The sequence below is a fragment of the Euwallacea similis genome, chromosome 9 (genome assembly GCF_039881205.1).
Source record: "Euwallacea similis isolate ESF13 chromosome 9, ESF131.1, whole genome shotgun sequence".
NCBI lineage: Eukaryota > Metazoa > Arthropoda > Insecta > Coleoptera > Curculionidae > Euwallacea > Euwallacea similis.
In genome coordinates, this window is record NC_089617.1 from 5339034 (window position 1) to 5364164 (window position 25131).

At 34.3% G+C, this 25131-nt stretch overlaps 2 protein-coding genes across 2 annotated transcripts; both read right to left on the reverse strand.

Annotated features, from left to right (window-relative positions):
- Window positions 1-2045: 2045 nt before the first annotated feature.
- Window positions 2046-3390, reverse strand: MED19 (mediator complex subunit 19). Its single transcript, XM_066393213.1, has 3 exons — window positions 2986-3390; window positions 2809-2933; window positions 2046-2758 (listed from the first exon to the last, which is right to left on the reverse strand). The coding sequence occupies exons 1-3, from the start codon at window positions 3296-3298 to the stop codon at window positions 2486-2488; spliced, it is 711 nt and encodes a 236-aa protein (XP_066249310.1). The 5' UTR covers window positions 3299-3390; the 3' UTR covers window positions 2046-2485.
- A 275-nt stretch (window positions 3391-3665) lies between these two features.
- Window positions 3666-10386, reverse strand: LOC136410852 (ionotropic receptor 21a-like). The gene is made up of 10 exons (XM_066393209.1): window positions 10268-10386; window positions 10058-10206; window positions 7784-8037; window positions 7561-7730; window positions 7194-7480; window positions 6931-7141; window positions 6775-6874; window positions 6591-6720; window positions 5356-5592; window positions 3666-4111 (listed from the first exon to the last, which is right to left on the reverse strand). Exons 1-10 carry the CDS (start codon window positions 10268-10270, stop codon window positions 3676-3678), a joined length of 1977 nt encoding a protein of 658 aa, XP_066249306.1. The 5' UTR covers window positions 10271-10386; the 3' UTR covers window positions 3666-3675.
- Between the last annotated feature and the right edge of the window lie 14745 nt (window positions 10387-25131).

A 25131-nucleotide genomic window follows, 5' to 3' on the forward strand; every position in this document is an offset into this window, starting at 1 on the left:
GTAATTTTTAAAACTACTACCGTAGCGGTGTAAAAGCGTCTCTAGATAATATAAGCTACTGTACATTTTCAAAACCAATACAATGATAATTTTATGTAGTTAGATGTATACAGTGTGTTCATTTTATTTTGTCACAAATATAAACGTCTGCACATTTTCATATTCTGAGATAGATCTGGCCCATAAAAACAATGCCGGATATTGAATTTTAAGAAATCGCCTATAGATAATTCCCCAAAACTCTATACCGTGTAATAACTTTAATTGGGATAAATTTAGTATTTACGCGGAATTTGATTTTTGTCAAAATTGCTTAAACACATCAATTTTTATTTTACCCAATACACTTTTTGGTACTGATTTGATGCTACAAATGTCAATCCCTTAGCTAGGGTGATAGTTACCCTTAAAAGTTTAAATGGAAAAGGGATTCAAATGATACATCCTTTTAAAGGTCTTTTCTACCCGATTTTGTCTGATGCATTACTTATCTTCTTAGGATTATATAATACCAGAAAGTAAATAGCAAACTAAATTTTGTGGTGATGGAATACCCAGATTATTGTGGTATTTCACAAACTTCATGAAAAAAATTTAAAATAAACAAAATTTAAGCAGGAAAAAAAATTCAAGTTATTTCATCCTATAAAAAAATTAATATGATTGATGAACTCAGGTAGAAAAGATCTTTAATAGGATATATCACTTGAACCTCTTTTTTACTTAAACTTTTATGGGTAACTACCACCCTAGCTAAGGCGTTGGCATTTGTAGCATCGAAACACTACCAAAAAGTGTATCGGGTGAAATAAAAAAGGATGTGTTTACGCGATTTTGGCAAAAATCAATTGCTACGTGGATGCTGGATTTATTCCAGTTAAAGTCAACACACTGTACATCTAAAATCAGCACGAGAAGACACGTCTCATATAATATTAATATACAGGGTGTCTCAGTTGCAAAAGTAAAGTTATGCCGACTGCTTGCTTGAATATTGAATTTGATAGATTAAATTTAGAATTACCATATAAAACTTGAAGGAAACATATTTTAATTCTATTATGAATAACACCTTTATGCCAAAGCATAAACACGTTGCAGCTGTGTCAATGTGTGACAACATAAAATGGACACACTACAAATGTGATATAATGTCGCACACGCAATTTGTCTAGACTTAAGATTGGTTCATTTTATGCTTCGACTTTTCTGCAACACTCAGTATTCTCTAAGATCTAATTTTGAATAGTATATATTTATTTTTGTCTTTTTGTAGGTACCTTTTATGTTTTGAATGAATGCCCTAAACCGAGGCTAAAGTTTAGCGTCGCCGGTGAATATTCTCGCCGCTTCAATGTCGTGTCATCTTGTTTCTCTCGGTCTGGGGAAGCTTTTACAGTTTTTTTTTTTTTTTTTAATAAGAACTGCTCTGATGTGCCTTTACATTCACTTCACATATTTCATATCATTGAGACGAGGATGCTTCTGTAAAGTGAATGTAAATATACTTTTAGTGTGAAATAATATGTAATTAATGAGTATGTTTATTGTAATACATACATATATTATTTTTTTAACCGGTTTTTTAACGTTTTAAAACTTCCAGGGTAGTGCAGAAAATCTAAACAAATATGGAGGACATGTGGACGAGTTATTCAATTTAAAGTAAAAAAAAAATTCAGAAAAGGAAATAAAAACTAATTGTTTGTTTCATGGCAATGTAGTAGCACATTTATTGCCGCAGACTGCATTGCGAAAGTACTAGGTTTAAAGCTTTTTTAAAGAATTGTTAAAACCAAGATGCAGAAACAATCTGGGTTAAGTAGTTAAAAAGCAAAAAACTCAGTCTGTAAGCAGTAAAGAATTTATTTGTTGAAGGTCGGCTTATTTCAATTTTCAATGAACATTTTTTTTTAGCAAAACCGACTCAATACGTATCATTACAGTCACCTCTACAGGCTGTCTTTTTCTTTTGCGTCATAAATATTCAGACAGTTACCAAATTGACTACTTAACTAAAACCTTTAAAAATTGAACAAAAACCATTTATTTAAAAAGGACATATATATTCACAAAATAAATAATATATTTACAAAGTAAAACCTTTAATTGCGACCGATAAAAGCCTTTAAACCTACTCAATAAGAACTATGAATTCAATCAATGTGGAAGAAGAATAGAACTTAACTAATTGTAACCTGAATTATTCCAAATAATAGAATATTTAGTTTTTTTTTATAAAAAAAATAAACAATGATAAAATATATTTTACAGGTAAAATTAAGAAGTTTTCAAAGTTAGATAGAGCAAATTTTAAAAAATGAACCCTATTTTATTTTCTAACACTCTGTTTCAACAAATTAATTACTATTATCAATCCTCAAAGGTTAAATATGAAGACTGTCAAGACCAACCTCTCTGTTGTATAAAACTTATAGATTTCTTAACAAAAACCTTCAATAAAAAAGGTTCAAAATTAAGGTTTTTAACTTGAATGCTGACTGGGCGTAAGTCCACCACTATGTTCTGGACTATGCTTTTGCTTCTTTCTTTTCTTCTCCTTTTTCCTCTTCTTCCTTTCTTTATCATCATCATGTCTTTTTTGCTTTTTATGTTTCTTTTCATGGGTATCACCAGAGGCATCTGTGATAGTAGTTTCTACAGATGGAAGGCCTCCTTCTTTGTGCTTATGCTTCTTGTGTTTGTTTTTGTGTTTTTTGATTGGCGTGGTTGAAGTGTAACGATATTGTTCTGGAAGCTAAAAAAAATCATTAAATCTAAGAAAAAACTTTATAAAAATTAACTTACTGGTCCTGGATGCAGCCGGAATCCCTCTAACTGGGCACTAGTGAGGGGTAACAAGTCCTTACCTCCTACTGGAGGTTTCTCTATCACGCTTCTTAGAGAACTATTGTCTGACTGTCCAGGTGAATCTATATAACATGTTATGAGTGGAAAAAACCATAAGATTGAATGAATATTTACCAATAACTCCTGGTAATGTTGGAAGAAATGAAGAAAGCTGCTCCTTAAGCTTCTTGCCGCTAAATTTACTATATGAATGTTCAAGACCATAATAGGCCATCAAATTGGTGGCCCCAGTAATTTCAGATTCCGTCGGGGGTTCCTTCAACAAGTAGAAGGGTCCGCTAGGGACTATGGAGGGGTTTTTTCCCAGTAAAATCGTCGTTTTGAGTGTTCCAGACGAATCCTGACGGGAGACTACGGGGGATCTGGCGCCCCTCGGTGACGATTTCGGCGAATATTGTTCGACTTTACGAAACTGATCGCCCATCATTTTATACCCTCATCGTTTGAAAAACCGTATCAAAATAAAAAAATTGCCGTTTAATAGAAAAATGAAAAATTCACACCGTCTCCAATATTTCTAAACTCAAAATGTGCTGTTAAGTGTCAGTCAAACGTTGGGTAAAGTCACAAATGTCAATGTCATACAATGACAGTGCTATTGCCACGTTTAGTGCTTAATAGAAATGGTGAAATTAATTCTGTGAATATAATGTAAACTATGTAGAGAATAACTTTGAAGAGCACTTAATTATACGTCATATATTTATCATGAACAATAGACATTTATCAACACAAACTGAAATAGGTGCTTTATTTCCATTCGAGCTCGAATGGTTTTTTGCATCTTCAACCCAAACTAACCCGCTATTTATCTTGTTCAATGATTACCCTTGAATATTTGTTATATCCAGGCTTAATTGTTACCACATTGTAATAATAAAGCAACTCTCCAGTGAAGGCCATAAACCCCATAACAAAACCAATCCCCAAAATCACTAAGGCTCCATACATCTTCCTCAAATTCATCAGAGCTTTTTGCCCCTCCTCTGTATTATCACTTCTTTCAGTTTGGATTTTTTGCATAACATCATTGAGCCACTTATGTATTAATCCAGCTTCAAGTATTGTGCGTATCAATTTATCTACCCTCGGCTTGATGGGAGAGTTCTTCTGCAGACCTATGGAAACAGGCATATTGATGATGCAGTCCTTCATTATGTGCAAATATCGACTTGGTTGCATTTGGAGATCGGTAGTTTCAAACGTAGAATCGGTGATGTTTGCCAAAGCTCCTTGGTGCCTTTCAAATGAGATATACAGGTATCACCAGTTCAAGTTTGAACGTAGGAGTTGCGCGAGTAGGAGAAGGATCGCATAAGTTTTAATATGCCTCTGACAAAGATCAAAGAACTGCGTCGAGAACAGTTGCAGCAAACGGAGTCAGTCCAGATCCAGTTGTCAGATCTCTCACCGTTTTAAAATTTATATTAATATAAGTTTTAGTTATGAATTAAATTAGTTTAGAATTTTTACTTATTTATAAATTTTTGGACATTTCAACATTATAGCATAACTTAAGTACGTCCTTGAGGGATATGACGATCTGAATTCGCTGATATTTGTTTATGTCCTTCTGGAGGTCCAAGACTCAGTCGACGACATTGGCTGTAGCCTCAAGGTCAATTGATGAACGGAACGATTAGTTTATCGTTATAATAATATCGGAAAATAAACGAATTAACCAGTACAGGTAAAGTATGCAAAGAATTGCGATTTTAACGCATAGAATTATTGTGTTTTCGTTTTTTTTGTACTTATTTACGTTGCTGCTTTTTGCTCGCAAATTAAAAAACATTCCTGTTGCCAGGAAAGCAGCGAAATCGATACTAATCTAAATATCGAAGTGAAGACCCCAGCCGGACTTACTCCGTCTACTTCGTTGGTGTTTGTTGAAGGCATATTAAACCTTATGCGGTCCCTCTCCCACTTACACAATTTCTATGGTTCCGGGTTCCAACTGGTAATACCAATGTATTTTTTTCAAAATCAAAGATTATGGTGTTCACATTATATTTGTTCCAACCCGTGAAGAAACGGTTTCGGAACGGTTGGCGGTTGGAGAATCCAACATCTTGCATGTGATCTGTTCAGAAGAATTTATATAAATTTGGAACGGTTTCCTGACGGGTTGAAACAAATCTAGTCTTTACACGAGCACTTTTCGGAAACGATGATCTAGATCACATTGATCCCTATCAGGTCACTCTTTCCAATGATTGCGAGCAGATCTGATTCGTCGAAAACCTATTGACAGTGATCATCCGATCCAGATTTTTATTTCCGAAAGCCCTTGTGTGTCGAACGCAGTGATTAGAACAATGTAGAACTCCCTGCCAGCTATCTCTTATTAAAGGGAATAAAAGACTGGTGATAGTTACACATTGTTCTAACATGTCTTGTATTACGTTCTACATGGTTCTTTCTACACTCACTGCGGACAAAACACAGTGTAGGTAATTTCAGGAAGAGGATATTTGATCCTACCGAATTTCTCTCTTCAGGATTAGTGCCCTTAGAAAGTAGATATTTTCGTAAAATGCAAATCTGCCCTCGGCTACTTTGTTTAAAGCCTCTTCTGAATTATTCATCACCTCGAAGTTGCGTCTAACTGCGTTGATGAAGTCGTCTGGTGAAGACTTAAAGAACTCACTATTTATTTCCCCCCATCCTCCGTAAGTGAGCTTGCTCTCAAGTAGTTCTTGCAGGGAATCTATGGTTACCCTGCGACAAAACTTTGCACAGTGCGGTTGCAAATAGTCAAATGTCAATAACCTGTCAAATGATTTTTTAAATTTGTCAAATTACGTTACGTCAAATGATATACGAAAGAGTTCAAAAAAATGTTTGAGCGAATTCAAAAATCTCATAAATATGCTATTTCATATATGTAACAATCTTTTTCGAGTTGGCACCCAGCTGTCATTTGCCTTTTTATGTTATTTTTAAACAACAGTCTCGTGATCAATGTAAAGAAGGTAACAATTGGTAAGTGACAAATAAGTTCCCTTTATGTTAAGTAGTCCGAACATACTAAATTCAATTCATAAAAGATGAAATGCAACGCGAACCACCGTCAAAAGGCGTCGGTCTAACAAACTTGCGAAGCTAGAAGGTCCAAAAAAGAAAGGCTTTTATCTACCACCGTACTGTATACAAGATGATTCAAAATTCAGTGTAAAGAATTTAGGGACATATTTTTGAGGTCAAAATAAGATTTTTTCCTATGAATGCTTAGTTTTCGATGTACAAGGGGTTAAAGTATTGTCATTGTCAAAATTCATAGGTCATGACTGGGTAGTTTGACAACTGCCGAATTTGTTGACAGTTTGGTTTGACTGAAAGTTTGTAGATTTCATCTGGTTTTTAAAATTTTAAAGTTGTTTTGACCACATTGTTGTCAAGTTTCAATAAATGAGGTTTTTTTTTAATTTTGTTTTTTGCCATAATTCATTTTTTGCCTTCATGATCCCTAAGAGTCTTAGATTTCAAAAAATTCGACGGAAAACAGTTGGATTTTCAAACCACACAGTCATGGCCAACTATGAATTTTAACGATGATAATATTTTAACACCCTGTACGTCGAAAACTAAGTATTTACGGATCCACGTTTATAGGAAAAATACTCTTATTTTGACATCAAAAATACGTCTCTAAATTTTTTGTACTTAATTTTGAATCATCTTGTATAGGAATCAACTATGAATAGTTCTTACCTTACCTAGGAGTGGGTCTGGATAAAATGGCAGTCATGCTAGCTCTATAAGCGACAACCACTAGAAGGCAATAGAGCCAGTACCATCCAGTTAACATTCTCAACGACCAACCTGTTGGTAGTTTAGGCAGAGATACTGAAACAGCAATTGATTCCAATATGGCACCCAGATGTTTTGCCTCGTTCTTACCTAGTAAAAGCATGCTGTATGTGTACAAAATGCTGTTTCCTGGCTCGGAAAATTGGTACAAACCTTCAGAGTCGCGTTCTTTAATTCGTTTGTGTTGTTCCTTAAAGATTCACGTCTGCACCTCTTCAATAAATACTAATCAGAACAAAATTCTACCTTCATTAGCGAATACGTCATATTAAAATCCATTTTAACCATCGACATGTTCATTACTTTTTTCTTATTCCCTTCTTGCCTCATTTCCTCCTCTTCCCTGAACTCCTGACTCTTCTTCACTCTTTTAAGGTATACTTGGAACTTTGACAATAAATGGAAAGATACGCTACTAATAAACAGGCAAACTATGACGCAACCCCACATAATAGGCCTAGAAATAATCTAAAATGCCTCATAAGCTTATGCAAGCGGAAGATTTTTACGAAAAGGGCAGCACCAAGGTCTTCCATGAAATGTCAGTCATTGATTCCGGAGTTAAGAACGTGAGACACTCAGTGTTGTATGGTGTGCTCAGATCCATGATATTTAGAATATAAGGGATATAGTAGAGATCTCCTAGGGCTATCTCAGCTCTAGCTGTGACCATTTCACCTAGCAACCCTGTATATAAACCATCGACCAATTTTCTGCCCCACAGCTCTAAGCCTGGATTCTCTGCTTGATACAGATCGCAATGGAAATTCATAAGTTTGGAAATGGTGTCTAAAATCTGAAAGAAGGCTGTGATTTTCTTCGTTTTGCTTTGAAATGGAGAATTTGCTATTTACAGGCTTAGCAGTACGTAACTACCTCAATTTCCAAACCAGTAAAGAGTTCGTCGTTGTCGGCCCTCAAAATGGTTCGAATTTTATTTGAATCTGTGAAATTGCTCTTCTCAGTACCAGGGGTATGAGCAAAAGCCACGACTTTCAAAGTTTCATTCTTTAAATCCGCAGTTTTATCTTTGAACAAGTCTGTGCCTGTTTCAACCATTTATAAAGAAAACGTGAACATTTATGGCATTTTAAAGCACCTTTCCTAAACTTCTTCTTAGTCCATATATCCAGCCTCCTGGGGATTAACGTGTTTCCGAAATTTATAGGAAATGGCACTGTGGTTAACTCGTACCAGTCACTTTTAGCTGGCTTGTCTAATCCCTTTTTGCCAATGTGCTTTTTAATGAAAACTACATTAATAATTCTTTTCCATAAATAGTGCAACTTTCGTTCAAAAAGGCGATTGTCTAGGAGGATTATGTACTTGGCCCTCGTGTTTAAAACCCTATATCTGTGAATTTTTATTTAGTTAGAAGAGAGCAACGCACTGGGTGTACCTATGTATGTACAGTGTGTTCAGTTGAAAACTCACCACCCCAAATATCGTAAAGACGGAAATACATATGAAAGTACTGAGTAAGGTGGTCTTTCAGGCTGCGAAGGGAACACTTTTGTTATTATCTGCGTAACTCTAAATATTATTGTTTGCCACCCCACTACCCCCACTTGAAAATTTTAAATCGCACTTCCAACTGAGTTGCACCTCATATTAAAAGTAATTAAAAGTGCAAAATATCGGTGCATTAAGAAACTCGATTTGTCAAGTCGTTTTTGAAAAATCAAGGAAAAACTGATACTATGATTTCAATTACATGCAATGAATTTTTAATTTCTCAGATCTTTTTGGCATTTCTCTCTGCTCAATAAAATAAATAAATACATCTTTTTTTTATCAGATGGGACACATTCCATTCACCATTTTCGGACAGAAACTCATTTTACAAAGATTTTGTCTTTTACTATTTATTAAATGGTGTGCGATAGTGTAACACTAATATCTCGATTAACATGGTATATTCGGTAGAAGAAAGAGTGAAAATTGTTTCAATGTATAGTGCTAATAACCGATCTGCTCGGCAGACTGCTAGAGCTTTTAACGAGAAATATTCTTACAAAAGGATTTCCTATGTCTACGTAAAGCAACTTCTCGAAAAAATTACAACGACAGGGTCAGCAGCCAATTTAAAACGAAATCGAAAGTATTCACTGAGGCTACCACAATTGAAGGGTTGGGGCCATTTGTGGTTGAATCAACCACATCAATTAGAAAAGTGTCTCGTCAAACTAGAATTTCAATTGGATATATTGCAAATATGACAAAAATACACAAATTTCATCCGTACAAAATGTAAATTCATCAGACATTGGCTGAGGATGATCTCGATCGCAGAGTTAAGTTTTGTAAAAGCATTACAGCAGTGATTACCACTATCTAAAATCTTGTTAAAATATCTGTTTTTTCGACATTTCGTTTAAATGGTTTCGTTAACAAGCAGAATTGTTATTATTGGTGCGATGAAAATTCTCACGTTTTTCGGAAAAGCTATGTTCAGTGGCCTCAAAAAGTTAATGTATGGGCTCTAATATTGGGATATGCTGTAATTGGATCATTATTCATTGATGGTAATCTTGATAGTGAAATATACCTCAATATATTGCAAGAGTCAATTTATCATTTTAGAATAGAAGCCATAGCAACGCAAGTAGATCATAATGACGATTATCTACTGTACGAAAATATTTTACACTTTCAACAAAACGGAGCACCGCCACATTATGTCATGCCGGTGCGATGATGGCTTGATGGCCGATTTTCATGTAGAGGGGTTGGCAGAGGAGGGGCAATTGAATGGCCTCTAAGGTCTCCTGATTTAACACCTCTCGATTATCTCTTTTGAGGCCATTTTAAATTAGTTGTTTATAAATCAGATCCTAAGGATATTTATGAAATAAAAAATTGCATAACAGCAGAATATTGGGCCCTTACTAGCGACACTTTTTAAAGGGTCAGACAAGAATTCAAAAGCAGATTGTATTTGTGTTTATCACAAAATGGAAATCTAGCAACTTAAATGTGACAATATTATAAGTCTAAAAACGTTATGCCTACACATTTGCTACAGGTAGGTTGATGTTTTAGCCCCATTGATAAACATGATTAAATTGCCTTTTTCTCAGTTTTTCCTATTTTTTTTCGAAAATGCTTTGACAAATCGATTGTCTTAATGCATCAACATTTTGCACGTTTAATTATCTTTAATATGAGGTGCAACTTCGTGGGAGGTGCCATTTAAAACTTAAAAAAAAGTGAGGGTAGCGGGGTGGCAAGGGGTGACAATTAGGATTAGGCAGATAATGTTATAAATGTTCCTTCTCGCAGTTTGGAAGATCATCTTACTCAGCACTTTCATATGTATTTTCGTTTTTACGATATTTGGGGTGGTAAATTTTCAAATGAATACACTGTATACCTGTCTCCATAACTCAGCAATCTGCCGACTTGCAGACCATTGGCTATTAGAATCACATACATTTGGCAACCATCATTTCTAGCAGCAATTAAGGATTTCTGGGTGCTGTTAAAGGGCGCCAAGAGATCTTCCGATTCTTCCACGTTCACCTAAATGATTATTCATTCAACTCCATGAATTGCAATGAATAATGATTATTAATCGTCATACCATCACATAAGAGATGTATCTGCCAAATGTCTCGAACCATGGTTTCCGGAACAAGGTTGAGTATATTGGGTCGCTCACAATAGCCACACATGTGAAGGAGTTCAGGGATTTTACAATGATTTCGTACAAGAGTACGTCGAAGGTGTCTTCAGAGTCTTTGGCGAGCCAGAATGCAATTTCGTCTCTAAATTTGCTGTAAATGAGTTATTAAGTATGAGCAAGTTTGGAAAACGAATAAAAAAGGGTCAAACGAACTTGACTTCTCACTATATTTCTCATAAAAGTCATACAGTAACTCGCAGCTTAAATGATGTAGTTGATATTAAGAAAAACTACCTTGCTTCAGGGGCACAATATTTACTTTGAAAAAAAAACACAATAAAATTGATTTAATATGAATGTTTTAAAAGCATTTAAATATTTTGCAAAATACAAAATTACAAAATTATAATAACAATGATAAAAAACTCCTATAAATTAATATGACACTGCTAATACTTGGTCCGTTCTCCTTTGTTATCAATTACTGCCTGTAGGCATCTAAGCATTGATTCTACCAACTTTCTGGTTTTGTTTTTGGGGTAATGGTGCTCCAAGCTTCGGTAATTTTTATTAGATATTGGATTATTGTGCCCTTTATTTTTTAACGTCATCCACAAGTTTTCAATTTCCTTTAAATCTAGTGACTGGCCTGGCTTAATGATGTTTGGTCAGTTATAAAGCAACACTCGTTATAGGGATAAAAACAATAATTATTATTAGGTTTCAATATTTGAGTACAACATGTTTAAACAGGGCGTCCGGAGAGGTCATGTTATAAATTCTAGGGATTACAGAGAAGGATAAAATAATGCTACTACTTCATATAAAAAAATTACTAGCAGTATTCCTTACCAAGTTATTCTCTCTCAAAGTGAGAAGTTGTCACAATGAAAGTTGGGCGGTTTAAATAATTCATAGTCGTGCCGTTTTGATATGTAAACAAATGTTTCATGTGTCTTCTTTATACAGGGGAAGTCAAAATTTCTCATTTAAATTCATTAATTTTTTTTTTCATAGCTTGGTTTTTTATAACTTTCCTTTTTACTAATTTTTAAGCAATTTTTAACTTATTTACGATATAATTCAGTGAAAAGTCAATGAAAACCCTGAGGATAATTATCACGTGATTTGCTTTGATGTCCTCATGGTAAATAAACAAATTTTTTATTAATCTATGATGATAACACAAAGACATAACTCATATCTTTTATCTCACTCACTAGACAGGATTAAAATTGAAATTAATTAAAATCGTTTTGAGTCAAAACGGCTTTAATTAGAAAATTGAAAAAATTGTGTAATGATAGTTGGTCTTGAGTACTATGACTTCCATGTAAAAGTTTTTCAATTGAGTAATCCGTGCAGGCACCAAAAAACAAAAACCGATTTCCCATGTTAGCCTCCTCTGTCCAGAATTCGTCTGGACATTCGGTATATGAAAATAAGCAAGACTATGAGCAATTAAAACCGCCCAACTTTTATCGTTAGGATGGTAATTTTTTGAAAGTTACGACAAAAATTATTTTTCAACTTCTTACTTTGAGAGCGAATAATTTAGCAATGAAGGCCGCTAGTAATTTTTTTTTAATATAAAGCTCTAGAATGATTTTAACTATTTCTATAAGCCCTAGAATTTATGACCCGACCTTTTCGGACACGATATATCCAAATACATGCATGGTTCTTAAATCCTTCAATAAAATGCAAGTTACCTTGTCCTGCAGACGACATAAACCCCTGCAACATGAGTCCACCTCCACTGTGCTTCACCATCGTTTTCGAATTTTCTAAATTTAGGTCTTCGTTAAACTGATATTTTTCCATTCGATGCAAAATTATTGTAGTTGATTTTGCTTTAATTAACAAATGTTACTGAATTTCTCAAGTTTAAATCTTTACTAATGTGCAATGTGGTGAACTCTAATCGGGTTCTCCTATTCCGTTGTATACAGTGTCATCATTTGAAAACTTCCCACCCCCAATATTTTTTGCGGCAAAGGAAATTAGTTTTAACCAAAAAACACGTCTACTTTAAAATGATGTGCTACAAGCTAGGGGTGCCATTTAAAAATTTCAAGTGGGGATACCTGGGGGCAAGGGGATGAAACTTAAACTATAACGCACACGGGCTTTAAGCGTCCCCCTCGATTACTAAGTTGACGTGTTTTTTTGGTTAAAACTAATTTCCTTTGCTGCAAAAATATTTGAGGTAGAAAATTTTGAAATGATGGCACTGTACATATGTATGTAATTTTTTCCCAAAGTGCGTTGAATTGTTTCCGGGTTGCATCTTTTTCCATATTATCTTTCCACCTCGACACACAATTTCAGTCAGCTTTGTTTAGGATTATTGGTTATTTCTCGTACAATCCATCGCTCTTCGCGTTCCGTAAATATTTTATATGAGACCACCTGGGACTTAATTGCAATTCTATTTTCATTGCGCTAACGCTCATTAATGTGTTGAACATTAATGTGATGGACATGTATTTACCATTTTGGCCATGTCCCTTTGGCTATATCCACTCTGCAGAGGATTAAAATTAAATTTCTTTCACTGACCATTGTTTGACGACCCATCCTTACGTAGTTTCGTTTAACTGAGTGAAATATTGCCTTAAAATGTCAAAAAAGTAAAAACAATAGCTAAATCAATGCCGACTTCGTAAATTTAAATTAATACGTTTTGCGTCGCTTTTTCTTAACTGTATTATTTAAGCTGTGCCATTTAAATTGCACCAAAAATTCAATATTTATTGTTATTAAATTTAAGAGTGGCATATTTGAGTAAAACATTAACATAGACACTTTCAAAACACTCATATTAATTTAATTTCAGTACATTGTTTTTCCAAAATGCATATCGTGCCACTGATGCAAGTTAGTTTTTCCAATGCGGACTGCATCATCTTTAAGCTGCCAGTTACTGTATATCTATGTATTAGTACTAAAAAATATACATTTCACTGTTGGTTTAAATAAATATAATTCGCAGAGCTTAAGCGCTAAAATCTCGATTTGTATTTATTAAATATTTACATACGAATATGAATCAGGCTTAAAATTTAGGAAAATGTCGTATCACACAGGTGCACTATACCGGACAGTATAAATGGAAACTTATTAATTATTCATGACAACGAAATTTAGTTTGCATAATTTTCATTGCATTAACTTACTGTTCCGAAGCCACTTCCCTCCCCCTCAGTAACAATAACCAGCATAAGAATGCCATCAAAAACAATTTCACAAAATGGAACAGGAGCATATTTTAAAACTCAAGAGGCACAAAAGACATCTAATTAACCCAGCTAAACAACAAACCCTCCGAACATTTACTCAGCCTCAACCCACGTGAATAATGCAAACCCAATTTTCTAGTTAATCAGCTTTCAAGGGGTTAGCAATTTTTTATTAGAAAAGGCAATGAGGGCAGACGTTAACTTTACGTTCGCGCTTGACTAGAATTTAGAGAAGAGATAAGCAAAGAAGACGAGATTATTATGCGGGATTAAGGAATAATAGACATGGAAAAATTTAGAATCAAAAATCTGTTAGATTTCAATTTGGAAATATAAAATTTCAATCTAATTTTTATTTTCGCAGGACTGGCAAGAGAATATTGAGGTAAATTTCGGAAAATTCAAATATTTATTCTAGTATCAAATTTCCTTAATTCTCAAAAACGAAAGCAATACGTACACACAAAAACCAGCAAATTAGATATTTTCGTAATTAATACTAAATCATCTCGATGTTATGATTAAATATGATGTAAATTCTTGTTGAAATGTTTTTTTTTTATTATAGATTCAATTTACATAGGAAGAAAGGTATATTTATTTAACTGGTACATACCTTGCTAATTCCAAAATGTATATTCCTTTTGGAACGTATTACTCACGTTCTTGTCGTATGAGCAACGTTTGATATTTTCACATTCCTATCGAATATGCTCAAAATTTGCATGGCCTATTTGATTTTTATTAAATGTCTTATATAATTTAATTGGCATATTTTTTTGTATATATTTATTTATGTTTACTAATATTTTAAAAATTTTTAATTAATGAATATACATATAAGCTTTAATGTCTTACAGGCTTTTTTGCAGTCATTTTGAAAAAATGCAAAAAACTTCATTGCGTGCACAAGAATTTACGAAGCATTCAACTCGGAAACTAATGGCGGCAAATTATTTTATAATACGCCTTGTACTCTGTACAAAACAGCGGTCTAATATGGTTTTAATTTCAAAATCAGTTTCAACTTGGTTTAAATAACGTTTAAGCAACTTTGATATTTGTTCTTTTTGTTTTTGAAATCATTTTTCCCCTTTTTTTGGGAAAACAGTAAAAGTTAAAGCAATTTTTTTAATCGTTAAAGGCAGTTGCGGATATATGTACAGGGAGGCAGTTCGATGTTATGCTTAACGTCATTTACACTTGCCACTGATTGTAAGCTATAAGGTTACACTTGACGCATGCAGTTGTATCATTTACTGCTACGTACAGCACAATAGTTTCTCAATTTTCAAAAAAATAAACTAATAAATAAGTTAAGTAACTAAAAACGCATTTAAGTGGAAATATCTGCAATTCGCACTAAATATTCTGGATATTGTGGTGAATGTTATTTTTTCATGCTCTATTCCTTTAAGATAAAGGTATTATATATAGGATAATGAAGACAATTAAAACGTTATAACGTAATATTTTGCACTAAATTTTGTTGAAATCGCCTCATTTCGATGTTCAGAGTCGGACAGTTCGGCTCTGTGCCAATGGACCCACTTACCTTTAGATCCTTCACTGTATCTAGTTTGTTCTTTCAACCTACAAAAAGATTGATAATGCGTTATTTCATTTTTATTACAGAAAAATAAACTCTTCGGGAGATATCGTGACATAAAATTGCCCGGTTATTGTTTGGGGAAAGGGCTTTCGAATGCGAGACTGTTAGCTTAATAAAAATAAATCCCTTCATGTCCTAAACAAACATTGAAAGTCGTCTGTTTAGGTCATCACTAAGTGGTAAACTGAATACAATATTTATTTTGTGCAAAAATATTTGAATTTTGGAATTTTTAGTGTTTAGACAAAAGTACGTAATATGAATACTAACCAAGTCATAAAATTACAAAATGAAAATTTGCAAGCAAACTTAGACTAGTTGGGAAGTTCGTACAGGGTATGCAGTCTTTGGGGTGAAGTTAAAAGGCAGGAAAATGCAGAGAAGGGAATTCTTAGGGGAGTACTTTAACCTGAGTAATTCACTACTTACAGGCACTTGCACCAAGAAACTCGACACAGGTTTAGCTTTGAACTAGGTTTATTGCTGAAATTTGTCATGTGAATTTGATGATACGCCAAGTTTAAAACTAAACCAGTATCAAGTTTATCGGTGCTACAACCCCTTAAATGTTGTAATTCTTATTGTTCTCCTCCACGGGAAAAGAAACATTTTCTTCTAATGATCTTAATTGAAGAAACTGACAATAGTTACCTAAAAGGGACTATCGTCCCGTTTTCGCCCTTTTTGGCACCTATGCAGGCTTCCGCCCTAGCCTTGGCCCTCCCGGATATTTTAGCAAACCTCAAACTTTCAGTTTAGTCGCTTTTCGGCCGTCACACTTGCTAGAGGCACGCGCAAACTATTCTCTTCGCAAACTTTTACGAGAATTCGCGCGTAAACGCAGGACCGGACTCGATTGCGAGGGCCAGATTTGGCCCCGAAAAAATCAATTTGTGTTTGGGAATTTTGTGGTTATTTCACTGTTTTGTGGTGAGTAAAATAGGAGTATAGCTAACTGAAAAGCTAACCTGAGATGGCTCCTGCTAAGCTTGTTTAGTGTAGAAATTATGGAAATAATGAAACGTTTAAACTTACTCATATTTTCCTGTTATTTGATTTTTTGCAGTCGGAAAATTCCCAATCTGTATTTTTCTAATTGCTCTCCGGTCCTCACTGGACCGATACATTCGTGCCTCGTTCTAAATGTGTTTGTTGCAGTTCCGTAATTACTTACGACCTAAAGGTTACCTACCTCATGTCAAATTAACTGGAAAGGTGTTTTATGGAATGTGTTTTCTGGATTTCACCCTAGATTATTTACTTGAACAAAAATAGCATTGATCAATCAAAATCATATAGAAACATCACCAATGTTATAGATACCAAGACCTATCCAAGCGTACTGTATATATATATATATATATATATATATATACAGGGTGTCCCGAAATTAAAGCACCATATTTAAACAACGTAAATTAGGTCAAAAAATAACACCAAAACTTTAAATAAAACAATGTCGGAAAATGCTTCCTTAATGAGGTATGCCTCTTTAAAGACGTAACTCTGATGATGGTAATTTTGAAATATTTCCAAAACGGTGCAAGATAACTTTATGAAATTTGGTACGATTTTATACCTTATAAGCCTCAATTGACTGATGTGGCTGAATGGAAATTATTTCGTCAGAGGCGTGCTGCACGGGTAGTGTCGGGGTTAAAAAATGCTAGATTTTTTTTATGTGCCCCATTTTTTAGTTGCTGATGCAAAATTATGAAACCATATACGCTTCCAGAAAAAAAAGACACTCTTGGTTCACGATGCTAGGACGCTTCGTTTTCGAATAAAATGAATTTAAACATTACAATACATGACAAATACAAATGATTTACTTTCTGTGAAAACTTAATAGTAGGCTACGAAATATTAAACAATGTTGACTGTCAATTTGATGTTTATATTTATTCTGTTGGGGAGTTTCTTTGTGTCATTATTAAGCTGTTAGTGAAAAATGGAGAAATTTTCAAGTAGGGAGCTTGCCGATATTCATTTTATTTATGGGTTCTGTAATGGTAATTCGCGAGCCGCCGTAGAAGAGTACAGAAGGAGGTACCCGAGAAGAAGAATACCTTTTCGATCTGTTTTTAATCGAGTACATAGAAATTTAGTCGAATGTGGTTCTTTTCAACGTTCTCGAGGCCAAGGAAGACCTACAGTAGATTACGATTTCGAGGATGTGCTTAATCGAATAGAAGAAAATCCTCAAATTTCTCTAAGAACGCTTGAAAACATTACAAACATACCAAAATCGATCGTAAATACAGTCGTTAAAATAACAACAGATAAACAGTTATTTCGAATATTAATTTTTAGATAGGAAGAATGACTCGGATGCAGGGATTGCATCCCTTTCACTATAAAAGGGTTCAAGACTTACGAGAGGAAGATTTTACAGTTAGGATGAATTTTTGCCAGTGGGTTTTGAATCACCAAAATGTTTTACATAATATCTTGTGGTCTGATGAGGCTAGTTTTACGAGAGACAAAGCATTTAACATCCATAACACACATTATTGGGAGTATGAAAATCCAAAAGTCGTAAGGAGAACACATTTTCAGCATAGGTTTTCTGTCAACATTTGGGCAGGTATCATAGGAAATAGATTAATAGGACCAGTTGTATTTCCAAACCGGTTAACAGCACAACACTATTTACATTTTCTTCAAAATGAGCTGGCAGGCCTATTAGAAGATATACCATTGCATACCCGATTGCAAATGTATTATCAACAAGATGGGGCACCAGCTCACTTTGGAAATAACGTGAAAAATTGGCTTGATGAAAAGTTTCCAGGCAGGTGGATAGGAAGAGGTAGTCCAATAACCTGGCCCCCTCGATCACCTGACCTTAATCCCCTGGATTATTTTTTTTGGGGCTTTATGTGTAGCATAATCTATGCCACAGAAATAAACACGAGGGAAGAACTGTTGGATAGAATCAACTTAGCTGCTAATCAAATAAAAGAAAATACGTTTCAAATTTCCCGTGCCTCCCAGAGCATAAAAAAACGATCTAGACTGTGTATCCAACAAAACGGAAACTTATTTGAAAACTTACTTTGAAAGTGCGTCATTTAAATTTCTTGTTCGTTTTTTATTATTGTTTAATCGTTTTGATGTGTTTAATAAAATATCGCTTTAAGCATCATTTGTATTTGTCATGTATTGTAATGTTTAAATTCATTTTATTCGAAAACGAAGCGTCCTAGCATCGTGAACCAAGAGTGTCTTTTTTTTCTGGAAGCGTATATGGTTTCATAATTTTGCATCAGCAACTAAAAAATGGGGCACATAAAAAAAATCTAGCATTTTTTAACCCCGACACTACCCGTGCAGCACGCCTCTGACGAAATAATTTCCATTCAGCCACATCAGTCAATTGAGGCTTATAAGGTATAAAATCGTACCAAATTTCATAAAGTTATCTTGCACCGTTTTGGAAATATTTCAAAATTACCATCATCAGAGTTACGTCTTTAAAGAGGCATACCTCATTAAGGAAGCATTTTCCGACATTGTTTTATTTAAAGTTTTGGTGTTATTTTTTGACCTAATTTACGTTGTTTAAATATGGTGCTTTAATTTCGGGACACCCTGTATATATATATATATAAAGTATAGTATAGTATAGTATAGTATAGTATAGTATAGTATAGTTCTAGGTACATCAGATCCCCGAATTTTGATTGGCGCATAGGAAGTTTAATTAAATACAGGATGGTCAATGAAACGTTTCAAAATTTTCCTTATGTGTTCCAAAGTTATCCAGCATTTGTTTATATTTCTAGCACAGCCGTTTCTACTATAAAACAAAATGGCTTTGATAACAATCAAATTGGCCATTTTCTTGTGCGCGTCTTCGACGTTTCTTCTCGGCGCGATGGCTCTTCAGTGCTTTAAGTGCGGCCAGTATAACGACGGAGTGGGATCTATTACACCCTGTATAAATGACACCTATATGAAGCTGATTAGCTGCCCTAAGAGGGATGTTAACTATTGCATTGTAAGTATATAGAAATTTGGTTTTTATTAATGTCTTTTTTAAACTCGTCTTTGCATTTATTTTTTAGTTTTGTATAGCATTGGCTGACAGCTTGATTGTTTTTTTTAACTACCCGAGTATTCTATTATTAAAAACCAAATAAAAAAGCCCTCAATTTCAATTTAGGGGATAAAAGGGCCATATTGAATAACTAACTAATTAATTGGGACAGAGGCGCTTTATCCGGAAAATTGACCGAATTGCCGGTGTCCGAAGCAGAAAACTGCCCTCATGCAATGTTAATAAATAAAACTGATTTTTTGAGGCGTTTTACAGAAATATTTATTTGTAACCCGCAAGAAAATAAAACGCCTCTAAAAACTCAGATTTCCCTTATTTCGGAAAAACACGTTCTAAAAGCAAATAGAACAATAAACTAAAATAAGGATTCTTAAGAATTACGACAATGACAAAGGATCAGTAAATCTGAGGGCTTCGGGAGAAATATTAGCGCGAAATCTTAAAGAAATCTCATTCGAAAAGTAATTGTATTGCTGCTTGCAGGCCTCTTTAACAACTTTAATTGAGTCGGTGGAGCGATAAATTGCCCCCTCTTGTTACACTCTTTCTTCTTACGATGAGTATTTGGGTTTGAGGTACCAAAGGTATTTGTAATTGAGGATCGTCTCTTAGTTTCCTTGTTTGCACGCTTCTAGCTTAAAGTTTGGGAATGTTCATAAAGTAATGTTAATTAAAACAATATTCAAGTGAGAAAACCTTTAATAGAATTCAATCAATTATTAAGAAAGTAAGTCAGTTACAAACTCGATTTGCTCCTTAAGGCGACTACACAACCTTAACAATCTAATGAAGGGCTTTTTCGTGCTTTCTATGTACTCGTAGTTGTTATTTCTTAATTGCCACTTTTACACAGGGTGTCTGGTTGGTCGATGTAAAAATTTGTTTGCGTCATACAAGGTACGCCAACTAAAACGAAACAGAGGTGTTTTCTCGGTTAACAACGAAGTTATGCAAAAATCCTCGGACACGTCAACTTTAATATAGAACGGGAAGGTTTTTTTTTATTAGAAATTGACGGTGATTTCTTTCACTTCCTAGGCGGGGGAAAAATCACCCCAAAAATTTTAAATCGCAAGGAGGGCCGAGTGAATCAAATCAAAAGTTTTTTAAAGGGCTTTATGGTGATATCTAAATTTCTTATTTTCAAATAGCCGTTGACAAGTAAATCGTTTATTTTTGTATAAGCACTGCTATGATACATAAAGTGCAAAAACATCTAAATTAATTATTCAGAATGCTGTCTGTTAACTTTCTGGCAGTAAAACAAGTTTGCTTCGAGGCACTGTCGCACTTTCTGGAGTATTTCGGGGCTTATTTGGCGTCCTTCATTGACAATGCCTTCTCGCAATACTTCCAAAGCACCTGGAGGATTGGCATAAACTTTTTACCTGAGACAACAACAACAGTTTCGTGTTTTTCGCTATAATACTGGTATTAAATCACTATCGGCACTATATTCGAAGAGAAATTTTATTTGTTAGTTTGGCGTGTCAATTTATCAAAAAAAATGGTTTATTTGATTGCAGAGAGGATTGAGACGATTGAATTGTTTTTCCTAAATGGAAAATGTGGAAGTCAAGCAGCTAATGTCTTTGACCAATGTCATAGAGACAAGCATGTGAGCCCAAAGTATGTGTTGCAATTAGTAGCGAAATTACGATAAACTGGTCCGATTGTTAATTAAAAAAAAGTGTAAGCCCAATTAGAGCTGAAGCGATGGAGATGGAGATTTTGGGGCAAACAATTTTAAAACAAACAACTAGTACCAGAAAATGATCGATTTTCACTGGAGTAGGTGCAATCAGTACGCGGAGAATCTTAAAAGCAGACAAATTTCACTCCTACAAAATTAAATTTATACAAAAATTAAACGACGACGATTTTGGCCGCTGCTTACAGTTTTGCGAACTCATAAGCCACAGAGCAATTGAAAATGGAAATTTCATTTTGAATATCTGTTTTTCGGATGAAGCAAGTTGCTTTAAACAGTATTGTTATATATTAAATGGTAATCGCCACAACTGCAGATATTGGTCAGATGTTCACCTAAACATCTTCCGTGAAGCGCATACCGAAGATCTTAAAAAACTAAATGTTTGGGTGGATATTTTTGGGAATCACATTATCGGACTATATTTTTCCGGAAATCTGATTATCGAAAGATATCTACAGTTGTTAGAAGACTACGCTTATCCTCAGTTAGTAGATCTTGTTGAAAATAATCGGAATTATTCAAACAATTTTTTAACATTCCAACAAGATAGTGCACCATTGCACTATTCATTAATGATTTGGCAAATTTTGAATGAAAATTTCCCTGGTCATTGGATTGGTAAAAAGAGTGCAATAAATGGTCCGCAAAATCCCCAGATTTGAACCCATTCGATTTCTTTTTATAGGGTCATTTTAAGTCCAAAGTTTATGCCACTCTTCCAGGTATCTTGGAAGTATTACGAGAACGTATTGTCAATGAATGGCCACCAAATGAGTCGCGAAATACTCCACCAGGTGCGACAGCGTTTTGAAGTAAACTGATTTTACTTCCAAGAAGTTAATAGAAAGCATCTTGAACAATTAATTTAGATGTTTGTGCGCTTATGTATCATAATAGTGTTTATTCAGAAATAAACGATTTACTCGTCAAAGGTTGTTTTAAAGTATGAAATTTTAATATCACTCATAAAGCCCTTCAAAAAATGTTTAATTTGATGTATCAATCAACTTTCTTTGCCATTTAAAATTTTGGGGGCGGTTCTTCCTCTACCTCGGGGGTGAAAAAAATTACCGTCAAATTCTAATAAAAAACTTTCCCCCTTCATATTAAATTTGACGTGTCCGAGGATTTTTGCTTAACATCTTCATTAGCCACGAAAACAGCTCTGTTTCGTTTTAGTTCACGCACTCTGTGTGACAGTAAAATTGGAACATTTTAATATGATAGTACACAGCTGCGTATACAGTAGACACTCGATACCGTGAACAAAATAAAACAACGCAAGTTCACGTTAGCGATTTATTTATGTAATCGGGGGTTAATCTAAATAGAGTGGAAAACAGATTATTGGGTGACAAAAAAGTCTGAAATTTTAGTTTGCTTCTTAGGATTTGTAATTTTTTGCACAAGGGCTGTTTCTCTTAGTCTTTTTAAAACTATGAGGTCTGTGAAGTCCACACCATTATATTCTGCCCACTGGATTGCAGTATTTAATGCAGTTATAGCGCTGCCCAGTGACACTTTACTTGACATTTCTTGAAAATTCTCGACTACATGAACTTCACATTCTTCTTGGTCGTTTTCACATTCTTTGTCAGCATCGTTTCATTCCAATACATCAGTTTCCTTGAATGTGGCCTACAAATATACATAAATCCCTTACTTGTGGTGCTGGTGTATTTAGAAGATCACAGGATTTAGAGATTAAGCCTGCCTTATCATCGCATTTAAAACAGAAAGAGGTAATTCATCATCGTCATCCTCGAACATTTCAGTGTTCTCTAAAATATTTCTCCAACATTTTGCAATAATTTGTGAATCGAGTCGATTCCATGCAACCGTTAAGTTGACAACAGTTTCCTTAATAGTCCAGTTTTTCAATGTATCAGTTATGTTTGAATTACTTGCTATAACATCGGCAAGAAGGCTATTCCTGTAATATAATTTTGATCCATAGGTTGGATAAGCGGCGTAACGTTAGGTGGAAGAAACATTGTTACTATCTGTCCATCTTCGCTCTTTAATTCTTCTTCGTTTGAATGAGATGGCGCGTTATCTAGCAGAAGTAAGGCTTTTATCGGGAGCCCTTTATTTGACAAAAAAACGTGTAACCTGTAAAGGAATACGTAAGTTTATGCTACGATTTCAAGAAAAATACACAACAAAATTTACCTGAGGTACAAAGGAATGATGGAACCATTTTTTAAAAATCCACATACAGCAGTTATCCACGCTGTCTTGGAGTGTTCATAATCAAGAGGGCAAGTAAAGTTTTTAAATGACCTTGGATTGGCAGCCTTACCGATAATTAATGGTTTTATTTTATGTCTTCCAGTAGCATTTGTGCAAACTGTTGTTATTCGTTGTTATTCGTTGTTTTTCAGTCTTTCAATGTTTTGTCCGGTAGAAGTTTCCAGTATAAGCCCGTTTCGTCAGCATTATGAAGTTGATCTAATGTAATTCCAAGTTTCTGCATTTTATTTTTTAACTGCTTTTTGAAAGGGTCAATAAGTTCCGGTTGGGAAGAAAGTTTTTCGTCGGAAATTTTTAAAAACCGAATTCCAAATCTTTTTTTAAACCTCTGTAGCCATCCCTCACTAGCCGTAAATTCCTTATCAGTTTCCTTTATTTCAGAATGTATGGATTTGGCTTTTTGCTTTATCATTTCTCCGTTTACGACAAAATTTTTATTTCGTTGATTTAGAAACCATTTGTATAGCTGTTTTTCCATTTGTGGTAATCCAGACCCTTTAAGTGTTTTTCTTTTACTTGATCCAACATATGTATCTGTTATTACTCTTAAAATAGTTTCTTTTCTTTGCTGTATTTTGCAAATCGTAGATTTAGCTATATTGTATTTTCTGGATAAATTTGAAACACTTGTACCTTTACTTAGCTCCTGAATTACAAGAGATTTTTCATGGAGAGTTAAATACTTTGGTTTTTTCAGCGACATTACATATAACAACACGTATTCACTAAACCTTTCGACAATCGTTCAAAAGCAACAGGCAAATGTTGCAATGCAAAAAATGAAACTACAAAGTAAAACTGGGGAAATATCGGGTACGACCCGGGGTCGGGGAACCCCGTATTGAGCACGACTGCCAGGGAATCCCCAGAAGTAGTTCCCCCGGTAACGGAAATCATTTGTTCACGTTATATGGTGGTTAATGTGATAGAAAGATGATTCACGTTATCCGGAGGTTTACGTTATTCGATGTTCACAGTATCGAGTGTTTACTGTATAAATAAAAGATATCGTGCGGCTCTAAATAGGACAAAAATACTACCCTTTAAAGTTGGTTTATTTTTCTAAATGTCGCTTATGTTACCGGTAGGGTAAAATGGTCAATTTAAAAAAATTCAAACATGGATTAAGGGACACTTGAAACGAAAACTACATTAAATAGTGTAAGGCGATTTAAAATTGATCGATTAGGTTTTGAGAAAAACAGTTATAAATTTTATCAAAAGACAAGTTTTATTATGTTTACGTACTATTTAATTGAGTTTGTATTTATAGCTGTTTTTTTTCAAAAACTAATTGATAGATTTTGAAACGCATTACACCACTGAATATAGTTTTGAAAGACCTTTAATTTGAGATATCATTTCACCCATGTTTCAAATAAAAAAAATCGCCTAAAATGCCCTACCGGTAACGTAAGCAACATTTGAAAAAATAAACAAACGTTAAAAGGTAATATTTTTTGTGCAATTTAAAGCTGCTTTTGTATTTTTAAAAAGTGACGAGGGAGGGGTGATAATTTAGAGCCGTACCGTATTTTTCGTTTTGGAAGTTTTTCGCTTTTAGTTGTTTAGTGGTAGTTGGGTAGAGTTCTGCAAGTTCTCTGTTAATACTTTAATTCTCTTTCAGAAATACATGAGCGAAGGAACAGTAGTGCGAGACTGCGTACATAAATGCACAGAAAAAGGTGAGTCGTTGTATAAAGATTTATTTTTTTTAATAAAAACGTTTGGATCTAAATTCTGGCACATTAAGGATAGTTAAAAAATTCTTCTATTTCTGCAGCTCAACCGGGGGGATCTCGGTAACCATAAAGGATAAGAGATCGGCTAAATTAGGGTAACGTCACCCAATTTGAAATTCAAGCAAATTCTGTTTCAAAATTTGAAAGTTACGATGAGTTTCGGCAATATTCGAAAAAAAACTTAAATTTGGTAAAA